The 13,563-nt window shown below is 41.3% G+C and overlaps 1 protein-coding gene across 1 annotated transcript; it reads left to right on the top strand.

Moving 5' to 3' along the window:
* The first annotated feature begins 5,641 nt into the window (after window positions 1-5,641).
* On the top strand, window positions 5,642-11,552 carry actr5 (actin related protein 5). The gene is made up of 9 exons (XM_006785430.3): window positions 5,642-6,029; window positions 6,222-6,460; window positions 6,575-6,744; window positions 6,997-7,214; window positions 8,147-8,311; window positions 8,742-8,846; window positions 9,073-9,212; window positions 9,426-9,558; window positions 10,815-11,552. The coding sequence occupies exons 1-9, from the start codon at window positions 5,646-5,648 to the stop codon at window positions 11,136-11,138; spliced, it is 1,878 nt and encodes a 625-aa protein (XP_006785493.2). The 5' UTR covers window positions 5,642-5,645; the 3' UTR covers window positions 11,139-11,552.
* The last annotated feature ends 2,011 nt before the right edge of the window (window positions 11,553-13,563 follow it).

The following is a 13,563-nucleotide window of genomic DNA, read 5'->3' as shown; positions in this document are numbered from 1 at the left end:
TGAGGATGTGTGGATAGTATGGATGCGGTTGTGTGTGTTTGTGTCTTACCAGTGGCATGTAGTCATGTGTGTGTGTGTCTGAGAGGGTGATGTGACCCAGATCTGCTTATTAGCATCAGGAGGAAGGGGGCGGCAGTCACTTAGAGCTTTGTGCCTGAGCAGTGAACTGTGCTCGTGCTTTAGTGACACACCATCATACTGTAACCCCCCCCCCCCCCCCCTCCATCACACACACACACACACACACACACACACACACACACACACACACACACACACACACACACACACACTTCTTTATCTTCCTCCCCAACATGTCTCTGCTATCCAGGAAATAATGCTGCCCCCAAAAAACATGTTATCTGATTATCTGTTTAAGTGTCCTTATAGTTGAGAGAAAAGCTAAATAAAAAGTGTATCATCATCATCATCATCATCATCATCATCATCATCATCATAATAATAATAATAATAATAATAATCAGCAGAGTCCTTCGCTGGATTTGCACAATACTGGCCTTTCAGTCTTGTATTTCAGTCTTCAGCATTTTAATGGTTTAACTGAATGTGTTTGCCTTTTGTGTGCATTTGCTGCGTTTCAGTTTCACAGGATGTGAAGTAGATGAAGTGTACATTTGCACATGGTGGGCATAATGGTTACAAAAACAAAGTATAAGAAACTGCAAGAAGAAAAGATGAAGATAAAGAAACGATTCTTCCATTTTAATACTTGACAAAACATCTTTTTTTGCATCTCGTGTCTCATTTTTTGCCACAGTCGGTTCCATTTCCACTAAGATAATGTAGCGGATGGCTGATCTGAATGGAAGCCGACTGGGACGTACAGTAGCTCTCATGTGCAGGTGCCCCACATATCCAGCTGAGGCTTTGCCTGGTCAGCTGAGAGTAACAGGATGGCAGACGGAAACAATCCAGGAATTTTACTGGTGAAATAACAGATTTAACTGCTTCAGCTGATACTGCGTGCATAAAAAATAAAACAAAACAACAATTGTAACATGTATTTTAGTTTGCACACAGACTGAAATGGCTCCGGTGGTTAGAGCCAGAGCTTCAGACCAGGGGGAAAAAATCTTGTGAAAGGCAATTATATTATTCTAGAGAGGAGTTAAAATTCTTGTATTAAGAGATTGAAGATATATCCTTACCAAAAAAATCTGTATGTTTAATAACAGATCTAATCCGAGAATGTGGCTATAATAACTCAAATATGAGCACATGAATTATGCTCACACGGTGATGTACGACCTCTAGTGGTGAAAGGCAGGTATATTTATGTCACTTTTTCTATAAATGTGGATACAAATCGTGGTAATGTGCGTCTCTTTCTGCTCCTGCGTTCCAGCACAAGTTTCCAACATTAGTACATTTTAAACATCTACGCTTGTCTGCTACCACATTCCCACACATTTTACCCTCTGTTTTTCGGGACCCATTTCCAAGGGCGTAGATTTGGTTTTGGCATTGGTGGGGACTGATGATTCAACCCTGCCCTGTTTCTTTTTTTCTTTTTTTTCCCCTTCTTGATAAAAAAAAGGAGAAATATACTTGCTTACATATGCTATTCTACATGCTTTTAAACCATTTAATTTATATTTATATAATTTATATAACCATTTATATGTGAATTATATAATGTTAAATTACTATTAAACAAATGACTAAGTATTTTAGATTTTAGTTTACTTGAGCCATATTCCATATAAATCAGGTATCATACAAAAATAAAAACAGAGTCATGACAATAAAAGAATATGACTTTAAGGACTTCACAAGATTACTTCAGTTATACTGCACCAACATCTCTTACACATTAGCACTGAGGGAACACTGAATGACCTGGTGGTTTTTGTCCATAAAAGTACTCATCTAAGATTACCACAAAGTAAAAGATCTCTCAGCAAAATTACACAACATTTTAGCCACACTATTGCCCCTATCAAATCAGTGAGCTGGGATTTTTTATTCTGAACATGAACTACTGTTACAGCAACAGACATGGAGTACTGGTGCCCCACACAACAACTCAATGTCCACTATGTGAAGGAGGCAAACACATGCCTTCTCCTCTCGTTAACTGAGATAAACTGCTGGCATATTGGTTTTACATCTATACTGTCCAGTCTCTCCTGGTGGACATACAGCAGCATTGTTTAATCTCATTTGAGTAATTGTTGACCTTAGCCATGTTTTTAGTCTTCTGAGAGCACCGAAGCTTCTTTTAGCCTCAGTACATGTGTTTTATCCTCAGATTAAAATTATTATTATGTGCTAAATGTGCCTCACCTTTTGCCCTGGCTCTTCCCCTCTGACTGTACTAGGACATATTGCCACCTGATAAAATAACACTGATTCGTGCCTTATAAAAAGGTGAGACATGTCAATTCAGATTCTTTGTCAAATATACACTGATGAATCAATTTACATCAGCAGCCTAACACCTGTCATGATAATAAATACTAGTTAATCTATAGTACCGAATCATCAGTCAGTCACCTGTGACCTCGCCTCTTCACCTCTGTCTGAGCTACAACATGGCAGAGCTGCCTCTATCACCTGATGAATGACAGTGAGACATTCCAAATACGTGCAGTCACACATGTGCTTTAAATACAGTAATGAACCACCAAGTCATCATCCAATTTCACCTGTGATCTTGCTTCACCATTGCTCTCTGAGCTTTGTGTTGGTTCTTCTGTCACCTGACAAATAGGACATACATGACAATAAGAATAAAATGTGGAGCTGCTTCAGTGTTTATGTCAATTTGTGCAGATCTTGACTCATCAGTAATGTTTGTAGGGTGAGTGCATTTTTAAAACAATTTGTGCAAACTGCACTACAAGGTGGAATATTTGACTACCCCATGATATTTTGTCTCAAGAATTAACGCTATGAATATGTCAGTACCACTAGGATGAAATTATTGTGTTACCAACATTTTAACATTAGACATACAATTTTAACAGCGTGTGTATACTAATATCCTGGCTTGCTCGAGGCTCCGTTTTCTCTGACAGTTTCAATCAAAATTAGAAATGTTACTCTGTGAGACTGAGAGAACTAATAGTGCTGTTGTGCAGTTAGTTTCCAAAACACGTTATTCATGGTTACATACAATTTTAGACTGATGTGGGCCAAAGCCTATAGCCTGCAACGTTATTATGACGGACACATTTTATGAGTGAACTTGACTTTAAGTGACTTACAGGTTTCTTTGAAAAATACTTTTTTATATCCAGGTTCTTCCTTTTTGCTGCCATCCTCCTCTCCTCCTCTAGGTCCTCGCAGCGCAGGCTTGGCGCTGCTAAAACTAAACAGAGCAACCTGAAAGGCACAGCCAATCACATTGGCCATATTTGTCACATGAGGTAGGACTCCAGTAGAGAACATAATTTAACTCTTTCTGCACCGCTGGGTGAACGAGACGTTGACAGATCGTTTTTTTTCTTTCTGTCTGGCTTGTTTTTCTTTACTCGAAGAGATCAAATTATTGGTGGGGACAATTCAATAATCGCTGGATATTGGTGGGGACATGTCCTTCCGTCCATGCCAAATCTACGCCCTTGCCCATTTCTCATTCCCAGCTGGAAATTAGGGATGGGACATAACAAATACAGCTTTACATATGCGGATTATTATCAATGATGACGTCAAAAAGACTCTCCGCTCAGGGAGCCTCAGTTACATTAGAAGACAGGACGTTTTGGAAGATGATGAAACGTTTCAGAACATGTTCCCTTTTGGCTTATTGGACAGGACAGTGCTGACAGGAGACAGGAGGGTGGGGAGAGAGCAAACGGGGGATGACATACAAGAAATGGCTTGGACCCAAGAGGGATTGGAGGACACAGTAGACATAAAGTTACAAATGCAACACCGAGAGCAAAAGTGTGCAGTCTAAACCCGAAAACGTTAGCAGAACTTAAAAAATAATGCAAAAGATTGCCTCAGTTGCATTCGGTACTGCTAAATTTAAAAGCTTAAGTAGATTCGTTCAGTTCAACAGCATTTTCTTGACCTTCACCAAAAACGCACTGCACTATTAATATTCAAGAAATATTAAAATAATTCTCTCAAAAAGAATATAAAATGCTAAAGACATGATATGTACTTTTGAATATCTCAGTTGCAGATTTGATTAATTAAACTGTAAACTGTTAAAACTCTAAAATTCTAAATTGTACAAATACCACTGTCCTGGTTCTGTTGTTGTTAACGTTTATATTCCAAACAATGACTATCAGACATTTCTTGTAGTCCAGTTATTGCAACAAAAAATGATAGAAAACAACAGCCCAAAACAAAACTAGACACTGTGCTCTGATACAGTTATCCAGACTTTTTAATTTCTAAGTTGGGGAACAGTTTACCGGCTCCAGACTTCTGTACTCTAAATGAATACAGTGTTATTCAGTCCTTTGCTAATAACTGAAGTAGCAGATGTAGTGCATAGATCACTCTGAATATTACCAAGAAGTTCATCAGCAGTTCTTGCGAGGTCACTTTAAAGCATTTCAAAAAGGAAGGAAGGAAGTCACATGATAGGGTGAGGCAAGATCTCACAATGGCTTCACCCGAAACCTCTGCTGATAATGATCCACACCCCTTTCCACACCTTGGCTCATGTCATGAGGCACATGGTCAATAGTGGGTCAATGACCATCTTAAGGGACAACTCCCACTAGGGCTTAAATACCTGGGAATCTCCACTATTTGGTCTTAGAACTGAAGAAGCTGTTTGGATGAGAGGTGAAAATTCTTCAAGAAACTCAAAGAAGTCCAGTTTCTTTCCAAGCTCCTTAGATTACTGTGACCTGGAACTGAGAACCTACACAGATGTGATGGGTCTTGGTGTTTACTCTACAGCTCTCTGAAACTCTATACGGAGTCTTTTTTGTAGATAAAATAACTGCATTTCAAAAATAAATTGTTGATCAGGAATTAAAAATAATTTAAATGTTTTAATTGTATTTTGTTTATATTAGCTACATCAGCCATTTTCAAAGTTAAGAGTGCTGTGGCCCACTTAGATTCAGAAAATTCCTTGGGGCTCACCCAATCTTAAATCTTCACTCTAAAAAAAATACAAGAAAAAGTGATGAATTTACTTGAAAATTTTATTCAAACTATATAACTAATATTGGCTTTTGGCTATAAATTGCTCATACTATCCAGTCATATACACAGTTTTAAGGCTAAAGTGTGACCCACCTGCCACTGGGACACAAACTTCGAAACAAGAGCAGTAAATAAGAGTAAAGAGTAATATCACAAACTAACGACCTCATATTCTCAGATTTAATTCACTTTGTATATATAACTGTACATAAATGGGGCCCACCTGCAGTACCTTGCTAGCCCACCAGGGGGGTCGTCTCATATTTAGGGAATCACTGAGCTGGACTATTAGTCTTATGCTTTTCTCCATTCGGATTTGTCATGTATAGTGTGTGTGTGTGTGTGTGTTTTAATCAATGTTTGTTTCCAGTTCGTGTTGCTAAAATCACACACTGTCTATGAAAAGGTTATATGATAAAAGTGATTTAAAAATCTGTCAGGAACTGTAAATCGGCGACACCGAGACTCCAGTCGGCTGTATTTTGCAGTTACACATTTTCAAAATGGCTTCCAAAGAAGGACCGGTGTGTCAGATTTTCTCGTTCCAGGACTGGAAAGCCTCCCCTGATCCGATTCTTGAGCTCCCCGCACAGTATCTGACCCATACACCCTCTCCTATAGTGATAGATAACGGCTCCTTCCAGACCCGGGCCGGCTGGGCAGCTCCGGGGGCCGAGCTCGACCCTCCGCGGCTCCTGTTCAAGTCGGTGGCGGCGCGAAGCAGAGGCGCTGCCCGCAGTGAGACCCAGATCGGTAACGACATCCCCAATTTGGAGCCGCTGCGGTGGCTGCTGAAGAGCCAGTTTGACCGAAACGTGGTGGTCAACTTTGAAATCCAGGAGCTCATCTTCGACTATGTGTTTACACACCTGGGCATCACGTCAGAGGTGAGCGGAAGTTAAATCAGTCATTTGTAAGTGAAACGTTGGTCGGTTTGAAGGTTTTGTATCTGGAGTTCAGGATTAATTGAACAACTTAACTCCCGGGATATTTTCTGCTAGCTGTTTATAGTCATGTAAGTCACGTGGACACCCATACAATACATCAACACCACTTTATTATTATTATTATTTTTGCAGGGTAGTGTGGATCACCCCATTGTGCTGACAGAGGCGCCCTGCAACCCACTACACTGCCGCCAGATGATGTCAGAGCTGCTTTTTGAGTGCTACAGCGTCCCATACGTCTCCTATGGTGTGGATTCCTTGTACAGTTTCTACCACAATAACAGTCAAAGGAAGCTCCAGTCACCACACACGGGAATCGTTCTGTCCTCAGGTTACCACTGCTCATACATCCTGCCGGTTATTAATGGCAGGTGAGGATCAACATGCACAAACGAATGATTTATATACAGCTTTTACTGTTTGCTCTGCTTTCCTGATTTTTATCACACACCATAGTTTTAGTTCTTATCTGGTTTTTGTTCGAGGTTGGATGCTGTGAATTGTAAGCGTGTGAATGTGGCTGGGAGCCAGGCAGCGTCCTACCTGCAGCGCCTCCTGCAGCTGAAATACCCAGGTCACCTTGCTGCCATCACACTCAGCCGCATGGAGGAGCTGCTGCATGAGCACAGCTACACTGCTGTGGATTATCATGAAGGTACAAATATATCCATGGACATGTAGCTATCCATTTGTTTTTTTATGGGACAGCAATTAAATGCTTTAGATTTATGATAGCTGAAGAATATTTAAGTAACATCATTAAAATGCACACAGTGAGTTCCTCCTCAGAACTACTAGAGAAACAGATGACTGTGAATAAAAGGAGTGAGGAGCCAGCACAGAGGTGCATGCATGTGCTTTCTCCTCCCCTTGACTTTGCATTTCCTCTGTGCTGTGTTTTCCACAGAGCTGGAAAAGTGGCGCAGCCCAGAGTTTTATGAGCGGGAAGTTCACCGTATGCAGCTTCCGTTTTCGAGTAAGGTGCCGGGCGGCTGTGTGAGTGTAGAGGAGCGGCAAGAGAGACGAGCTCAGCAACTTCGACGACTTCAAGAGATTAATGCTCGCCGCCGAGAGGAGAAGCTGCAGCAGGACCAAGAGAGGCTGGACAGACTCTTAGCAGTACAGGCAAGGACCTTATTGGACCTTTTAAAGTTCACAAGCACAAGAGTCGTCTCTCTGATGGTGGATTCCTGTCTTATTTATCAGTCAGCCTGTTTGTTTCTCTTATCTTTTTCCATTTTTTTTTAAACGCCTACCTTTCTATATTTCAATGGAACTGCCATCAGGAGGTTTGGATCTTGTTTTTAGGCCGGTACATGCATGCATACTTATAGTAGTTGTAACGGTAGTGCAGTGTTGACAAACAACATGATTTCTAACATAGCACCTGATTGGCAGATAAAATTTCATTCCATTGCACTTCCACTGGGATTGCGGGAATCATTTGCAACACTATGGGTGACCAAGCAAGAGCGAAAGAGAGTCGCAGAAAAGAAATGCATAATTTAGATGTTGGCAGTTACACTGCGAGTCAAAGACGATTGATTGATTGATTGTTCCAGCTGAGGACGGAAGACAAGATGGAAATTGGCACTCAGTAATAAACACATCAAAGTGCTGAAGGCAATGTATGATTTTAGTTATTCTATGGTGTAAATCTGAGTTTATGTCTAGTAAGTAAATCATTTTTACTTATGGATGACCATAAACAAAAAAGCTACCCAGGGATGCATCATCAAAAGGAACTATGGCACCAGCAAGAGAAGACATGAAGATATGCTAAGAAATTTGTACTCTGTGGGCTCAAAGATAGTTTTTTGTTTCATTGAAAGCTCAGAGAACTGGTTGTATTGATAAAATTGTGCAGGAAAAAATCAGTGAGCTAGTGAGTTCAGACTTTCGATGTATATTGTTTGGAAATGGAGCTAAAAAGTTAAAAAAATATGTAAAATTCCATCTGTTGCCTTCAAATGAGTTTACTCTAATTATGTTTAGAGTTTATTCATCCTTTCTCAGTATTTCACCTACTGATCATAGAGTAATGTGTGTGTGTGCAGGAGCTGCTGGAGGACGGCCTGCTAGATCAGTTTCACAAGAGTCTGGTGGAGCTTAACATGGATTCAGCCGAGGAGCTGCAGTCGTACATCAACAAATTGCAGCTCGCTGTAGAGCAGGGTAGACAGAAGCTGCTGCACAGTGATGGAGCAGAGGGAAAGGCGGAGGTAGGTGTTCTGCCATCAAGTTTAAAAAGTAGAATTTGGTTGTACAGACTTGATTTTGCATGTGCTGCGCCCACATTTCCAGGCTCTGTGTCTGAATCAGTATTTGGATAAACAAATCTGTAACTGCTTTTTGGTAGAAAGGTAAAGCAGTTAGTAGAAGAATGCTATGTATGACCTGAGCATATGACAGTTTTAGCACTGTATCTATAATGAGATGGTTATGTAAATAATCCAGAAGAAGAGCTCAAGTTGTCAAATTACAGTGAAAATGACTACAGAGCACAAGTGAAATTGAAATGATCCAATAATTAGGTGTAAATGTCATTATCACGACTGTGCTGCGAGGCTCTACAGCATCTATGCTTGATTGCTGCGGTGGATGTAGTGCTCCTGACACAAAGCCTGAGGCTGTTCTGTGGCTCTCCGTCAGGTGTCAGAGCTGGAACAGCCGATGGACGAGACAGATGGAGTGGCACTGATGGATTCTGACTTCCCCGAGGACTCGCTGCCAGAGAAACCTGCTAATGTGGTTCAGGTAATGGCACAGGATACCTGAATGTCTCAGAGACATGTAGAGCCTCATTAATGCTGTGCAGGGAAATACCTGCTGCGGTCCTGTGTGGCAAAATGTGTAGAAAAACTTCTAGTAGTTTTTGAGCATAACTTTGCTATTGCAACATTTGAAACATGTGGTGGTGTCAATACTGTCATAACTTCACGTTAATGAAGGAGAACTTTTTTCCCCCCTCCTCCTCCTCCAGCCCGTGTTTAACATGGCGGAGTACCACCAGCTCTTTGTGGGGACGGAGCGTCTGCGGTGTCCAGAGATTTTGTTCCAGCCTTCGCTGACTGGAGAGGAGCAGATGGGACTGATGGAGACTCTGCAATATGTTTTGGCCAGGTAATGATGGGATGTAACGGTTGTACACAAAAGCACGAATATGCAGAGAAGTTGTATAAACACATAACCTCATCCTGATGAAGTTATTACAAGGAGCCAGAAAATGCTATGTTATATAAACATTCTTTTATTATTATTTTTTTATTAGTTTTTTACTGATGGTATTTATTTTTTTGTTAATGATGTGAACTTTGATGCTTTAATCACAAATAGGTACACTCCAGAGCAGCAGGAGGCACTAGTGAGCAATGTATTTCTGACTGGAGGGAACATGCAGTATCCTGGGATGAAAGAGAGAGTAGAGCGAGAACTGCTGGCCATGAGACCCTTCCAGTCACAATTTAAGGTACAGCCTGTGCTCTCCTAAAACCCTGTTATGTTTACTTTGTCAAAAAATCTGAAATCTTTCTTTGATAAGGACAAAAAAATCTAATGTAGTTCAAACAGTAACCACAAAAAACAGAAAACAAGAGCTTTCAGGTGGATGTAAAACCCTGGACTTTAAGCTTTTGTGTTTTCTCTGGAAAAAAAACTTGAACATAGTAACGGAACACAAAACGCCACAAAAAGGTCGTATCGTCTCTTTAAAGCACAGGTGTCGAACTCCAGGCCTCGAGGGCCGGTGTCCTGCAGGCTTTAGATGTTTCCTTGATCCAACACAGCTGATTTAAATGGCTAAATTACCTTCTCAATATGTCTTGAAGTTCTCCAGAGGCCTGGTAATGAACTAATCACTTGATTCAGGTGTGTTGACCCAGGGTGAGATCTAAAACCTGCAGGAGACCGGCCCTCGAGGCCTGGAGTTCAACACTCCTGCTTTAAAGTCATCAGCTCAAATATTTTTCTAAAGTTCAACATGGCCCTGCGACAGACTGGCGACCTGTCCAGGGTGTACCCCGCCTCTCGCCCTATGACAGCTGGGATAGGCTCCAGCGCCCCCCGCGACCCTGAAAAGGATAAGCGGAAATGAATGGATGGATGGATGGATGGACGTTCAACATGGGATGTGACATAAATATAAATGATCTAATGTACACTCACCATACACTTTGTTAGGTACACCTGTTCAACTGCTTGTTAGTGCAAATATCTAATCAGCCAATCACATGGCAGTTACTCGGTACATGCAGGCTCTGAAGTTCAAACCTAGAATTAGAATGGTGAAAAAAAGTTTAAGTGATTTTGAAGATTGTCCCACCACAGGGATTGTCCCACCCAGCCATCACTAGAGTTTACAGAGAATGGTCTGAAAAAGAAAACATATCCAGTGAACGCCCTCCACAGCCGACAAATCATGTCATTATGGACCAAAATGTCCTGAGGAATGTTTCCAGCACTTGGTTGAAGAATTAAGGCAGCTCTAAAGGAGAAAACGGATCCAACCCAGTACTAGCAAGGTGTACCTAATAAAGTGTCCAGTGAGTACCAGCCATGTAAATAGTGCATAGAGTTAGATATGAAGCAACGGAGCTTGTTTCAAAGTAAAGAAGTGAGTTATGGGAACCGTTATGGGATAAATGACTCCAGCTAAACTGTCCGGTCCTTTCAGATGTTTTGATTATTGTTGAGATCATCTGAAGGTAACCTAAAACTTCTTCATAGGTGACCATGGCGTCTTGTCCGGCCTTGGATGCCTGGCATGGAGCACGAGGCTGGGCGTTGGAGCACCCTCCTGGAGCAGGGTCGGAGGGATGGATCAGCAGACAGGACTACGAGGAGAAAGGAGGCGAGTATCTGAGCGAGCACTGCGCCTCCAACGCTTTCGTTCCCATGAAGATCGCTAAACCCGCTCGCCCTGCTGAGCCACCCGTTACAATGCAAGCATCAACAGAAGCTCCTGCTGCCATCACCATGGTTACGTCAGATCCGACCCCCTCCTTCTCCTCTACTAGTGCTGTTGCTGATGTTACCATGGTTACCACATGAAGCAAAGCTCTCTGATATCCTTCCCCCGACGTGTCCGAAGTTCAGGAATAATTTCAGGATGAAGTGAAGGGTTTCACTTTGTCCTCTTTCGTTCAGCTCGACTCGGATCGTGCTTTTTCAACAACCGTCAGAAAGCTGCTGTCAGTCCTGCTGAACGCTTTGGTCTTTGAATTCCAGGCGCTGGGAAAAAAAAAATAAAATGAGCTTGAGAGAGACGGGAAATGCATAACTGTAACTGAATCAGGAGTATTGTACACTGCTGTTCTTGGTGAAATCACAAGAGTTCATATTGAACAGGCGTCAAATGAATGTTGTTAAAGGCCAAGAGTATTTTTTGTATTATTGTGTAAATATAATTTTATTTTGTATGTCTGTGTTTTTAAAAAACAAAACATAAACATTTCCTCTCTTGGAGACCGTTGTCTGTCTTTTGATTGTCAAAGAAATCTGATATTTCGCGTCTTCTGTCCCTTCTTCTTCTCTCCTTTCTTTTCCTGTTTTCTAGTTAAATGTTCAGTTTACTGAATGCTCACACACATTCCCTCAAACACATCTAGTGCTATTTATACATGCAGCTAGTCTTAGTTTCTTTTCCCTAACTTTAGTGAAAACATTCTTTCATGCCACCTTTAATTCTTTGTCCTGTAGGTTTTTATCAGAGGGATCCTTTTTGAGCTCTAAGTCACAGATTACAGAAAATCTGACCAGTAATTCGACCCTGGAACATGTAATTACTGCTGTAGGTGTTAAAGTGATTAGAGAGCATGAGACCACATAACATTCTTATTTTGAACCAATGCCCTCAGGACGACTTCACTGGCCGCCTTTAGGTAGGCAAAAGGTGTATAAGGGATCATTTGTGCCAAAAGCAATTAGCATACTGAGTTATAAGACTCTGTGATGTATTTGTACTGAAGTTTTATGTATGCATTTGTGTGACTGAGTGCTGCCAGTATTTTTTTATGAATTGATTTATGACTTGGTGACTCACACACAATTTTCTGCTAATGTGGAGAATAAAGTTATTCTGTTCTAAATGCAACCAGAACAATGTAATAAAATATTTTCGGGTAAAAGTAGATGGGCTCTTTAAATGTAAAATAAATAAATAAAGTAAATAAATAAGTAGAATTGTGTGCTGCAATATATTGTTCTACCACTAGATGGCACAAACGAACACAAAATCTTACTCTGGCTTCACTATTATTCAGTTACAAGCAGTATTTAGTGTTTTGTACTAATAGTTTATGTAAGCCGACTTATCAGCCAGACTGAAGGAGACACATTCTTACCACAGATTTCCTTTAATGCTAAAACTGATTGGACTTTATTCTCATGGAGTCGTTGGACAGCAGGTGAATCTGGTCTTCTGTTGACACAGTATACATCTATACCTCCACACTCATCTGAAAATTTTGAATCTTGTCTGACACACCGTGAGTTCCCTTTGAGGGTGTGTGCATTGCATTGTTTCTCAGTCCGCTGAAGTCTAATAGCATCATGTGGCGTTAAACTGTGCTCAAGGTTCAGAACGTTCTGCTTTTCCCAAAACAACTGTGTGGCGACCCCACTCATAAAATAGCCCCCGGTTTCCACAGCAGGGCTGAACTTGGCTAATCAGAGCCAAAACAGGCCAGTGACTGCAGGTTAATTGGCTCAAATGTAACTAGAGGGATTAAAGGGCAAAAACAAGGCAATCTTTTATGTGTGAAAGCTAGTAACCAGGATTTATTTCTATGGCTACGCTGCAGTCCAGCCAGGCTTTCCTAATGATTTTTAGGGGAAAAAACCCAGCAGATGTCCTCTACCTTCTCCTTACCATTCAGTGCACAGCATTCACAGCAGGTGAATAATGTCTGACTAAGTTGAGATTCTAAAAAATGCAAAAAACTCTTTAATCCTAACAGTTTTCTGAGGTCAGGATCTGCAGTGGCCTTATTCTTCTCGCTGCTGTGATGCAGTTATTGTACACCCTACACACAGCTGTGATGCACAAGTCAAGCACTGCTGCTGATACTGTAGGTACACCATGCAGATCTTATGTATTCTTAAACAAGCCTGCTCTGTCTTGCGCCCTGTTTGTGCCACCAGGTTGGCCAGTGTCCAATTAGGAGGATTTATTTGTGAGCTCCAGCGTTGTAGGTCAGCAGGAACGCCAGGCAGCTCAGAGCACATGTCACAGTCCTGTTGTAAAGGGGAGGAAAAAATAATGACCTGGAGTTGGAGCTGTGACAGATGCAAAAAAGGGTATTATTTTTCTTAATGGCTGGCCAATATGTTATTGCTTCTGTGTAAAACTTGTTGTATTGCAAACAGATCCTCAGTGAAATTATCCACTTCCCTGCCAATTCAAAGTTCAAAGAGGTCTTCATGGTTGCGATATATGTAATAGCCTGTCAGCAGAGTGTCTTGTTGGCATAGTTAC

Source organism: Neolamprologus brichardi, chromosome 20 (assembly GCF_056152115.1).
Source record: "Neolamprologus brichardi isolate AB-2024 chromosome 20, ASM5615211v1, whole genome shotgun sequence".
NCBI lineage: Eukaryota > Metazoa > Chordata > Actinopteri > Cichliformes > Cichlidae > Neolamprologus > Neolamprologus brichardi.
The sequence above is the reverse complement of the archived record's forward strand: the minus strand, read 5'-3'. Positions and strand labels throughout refer to the sequence as shown.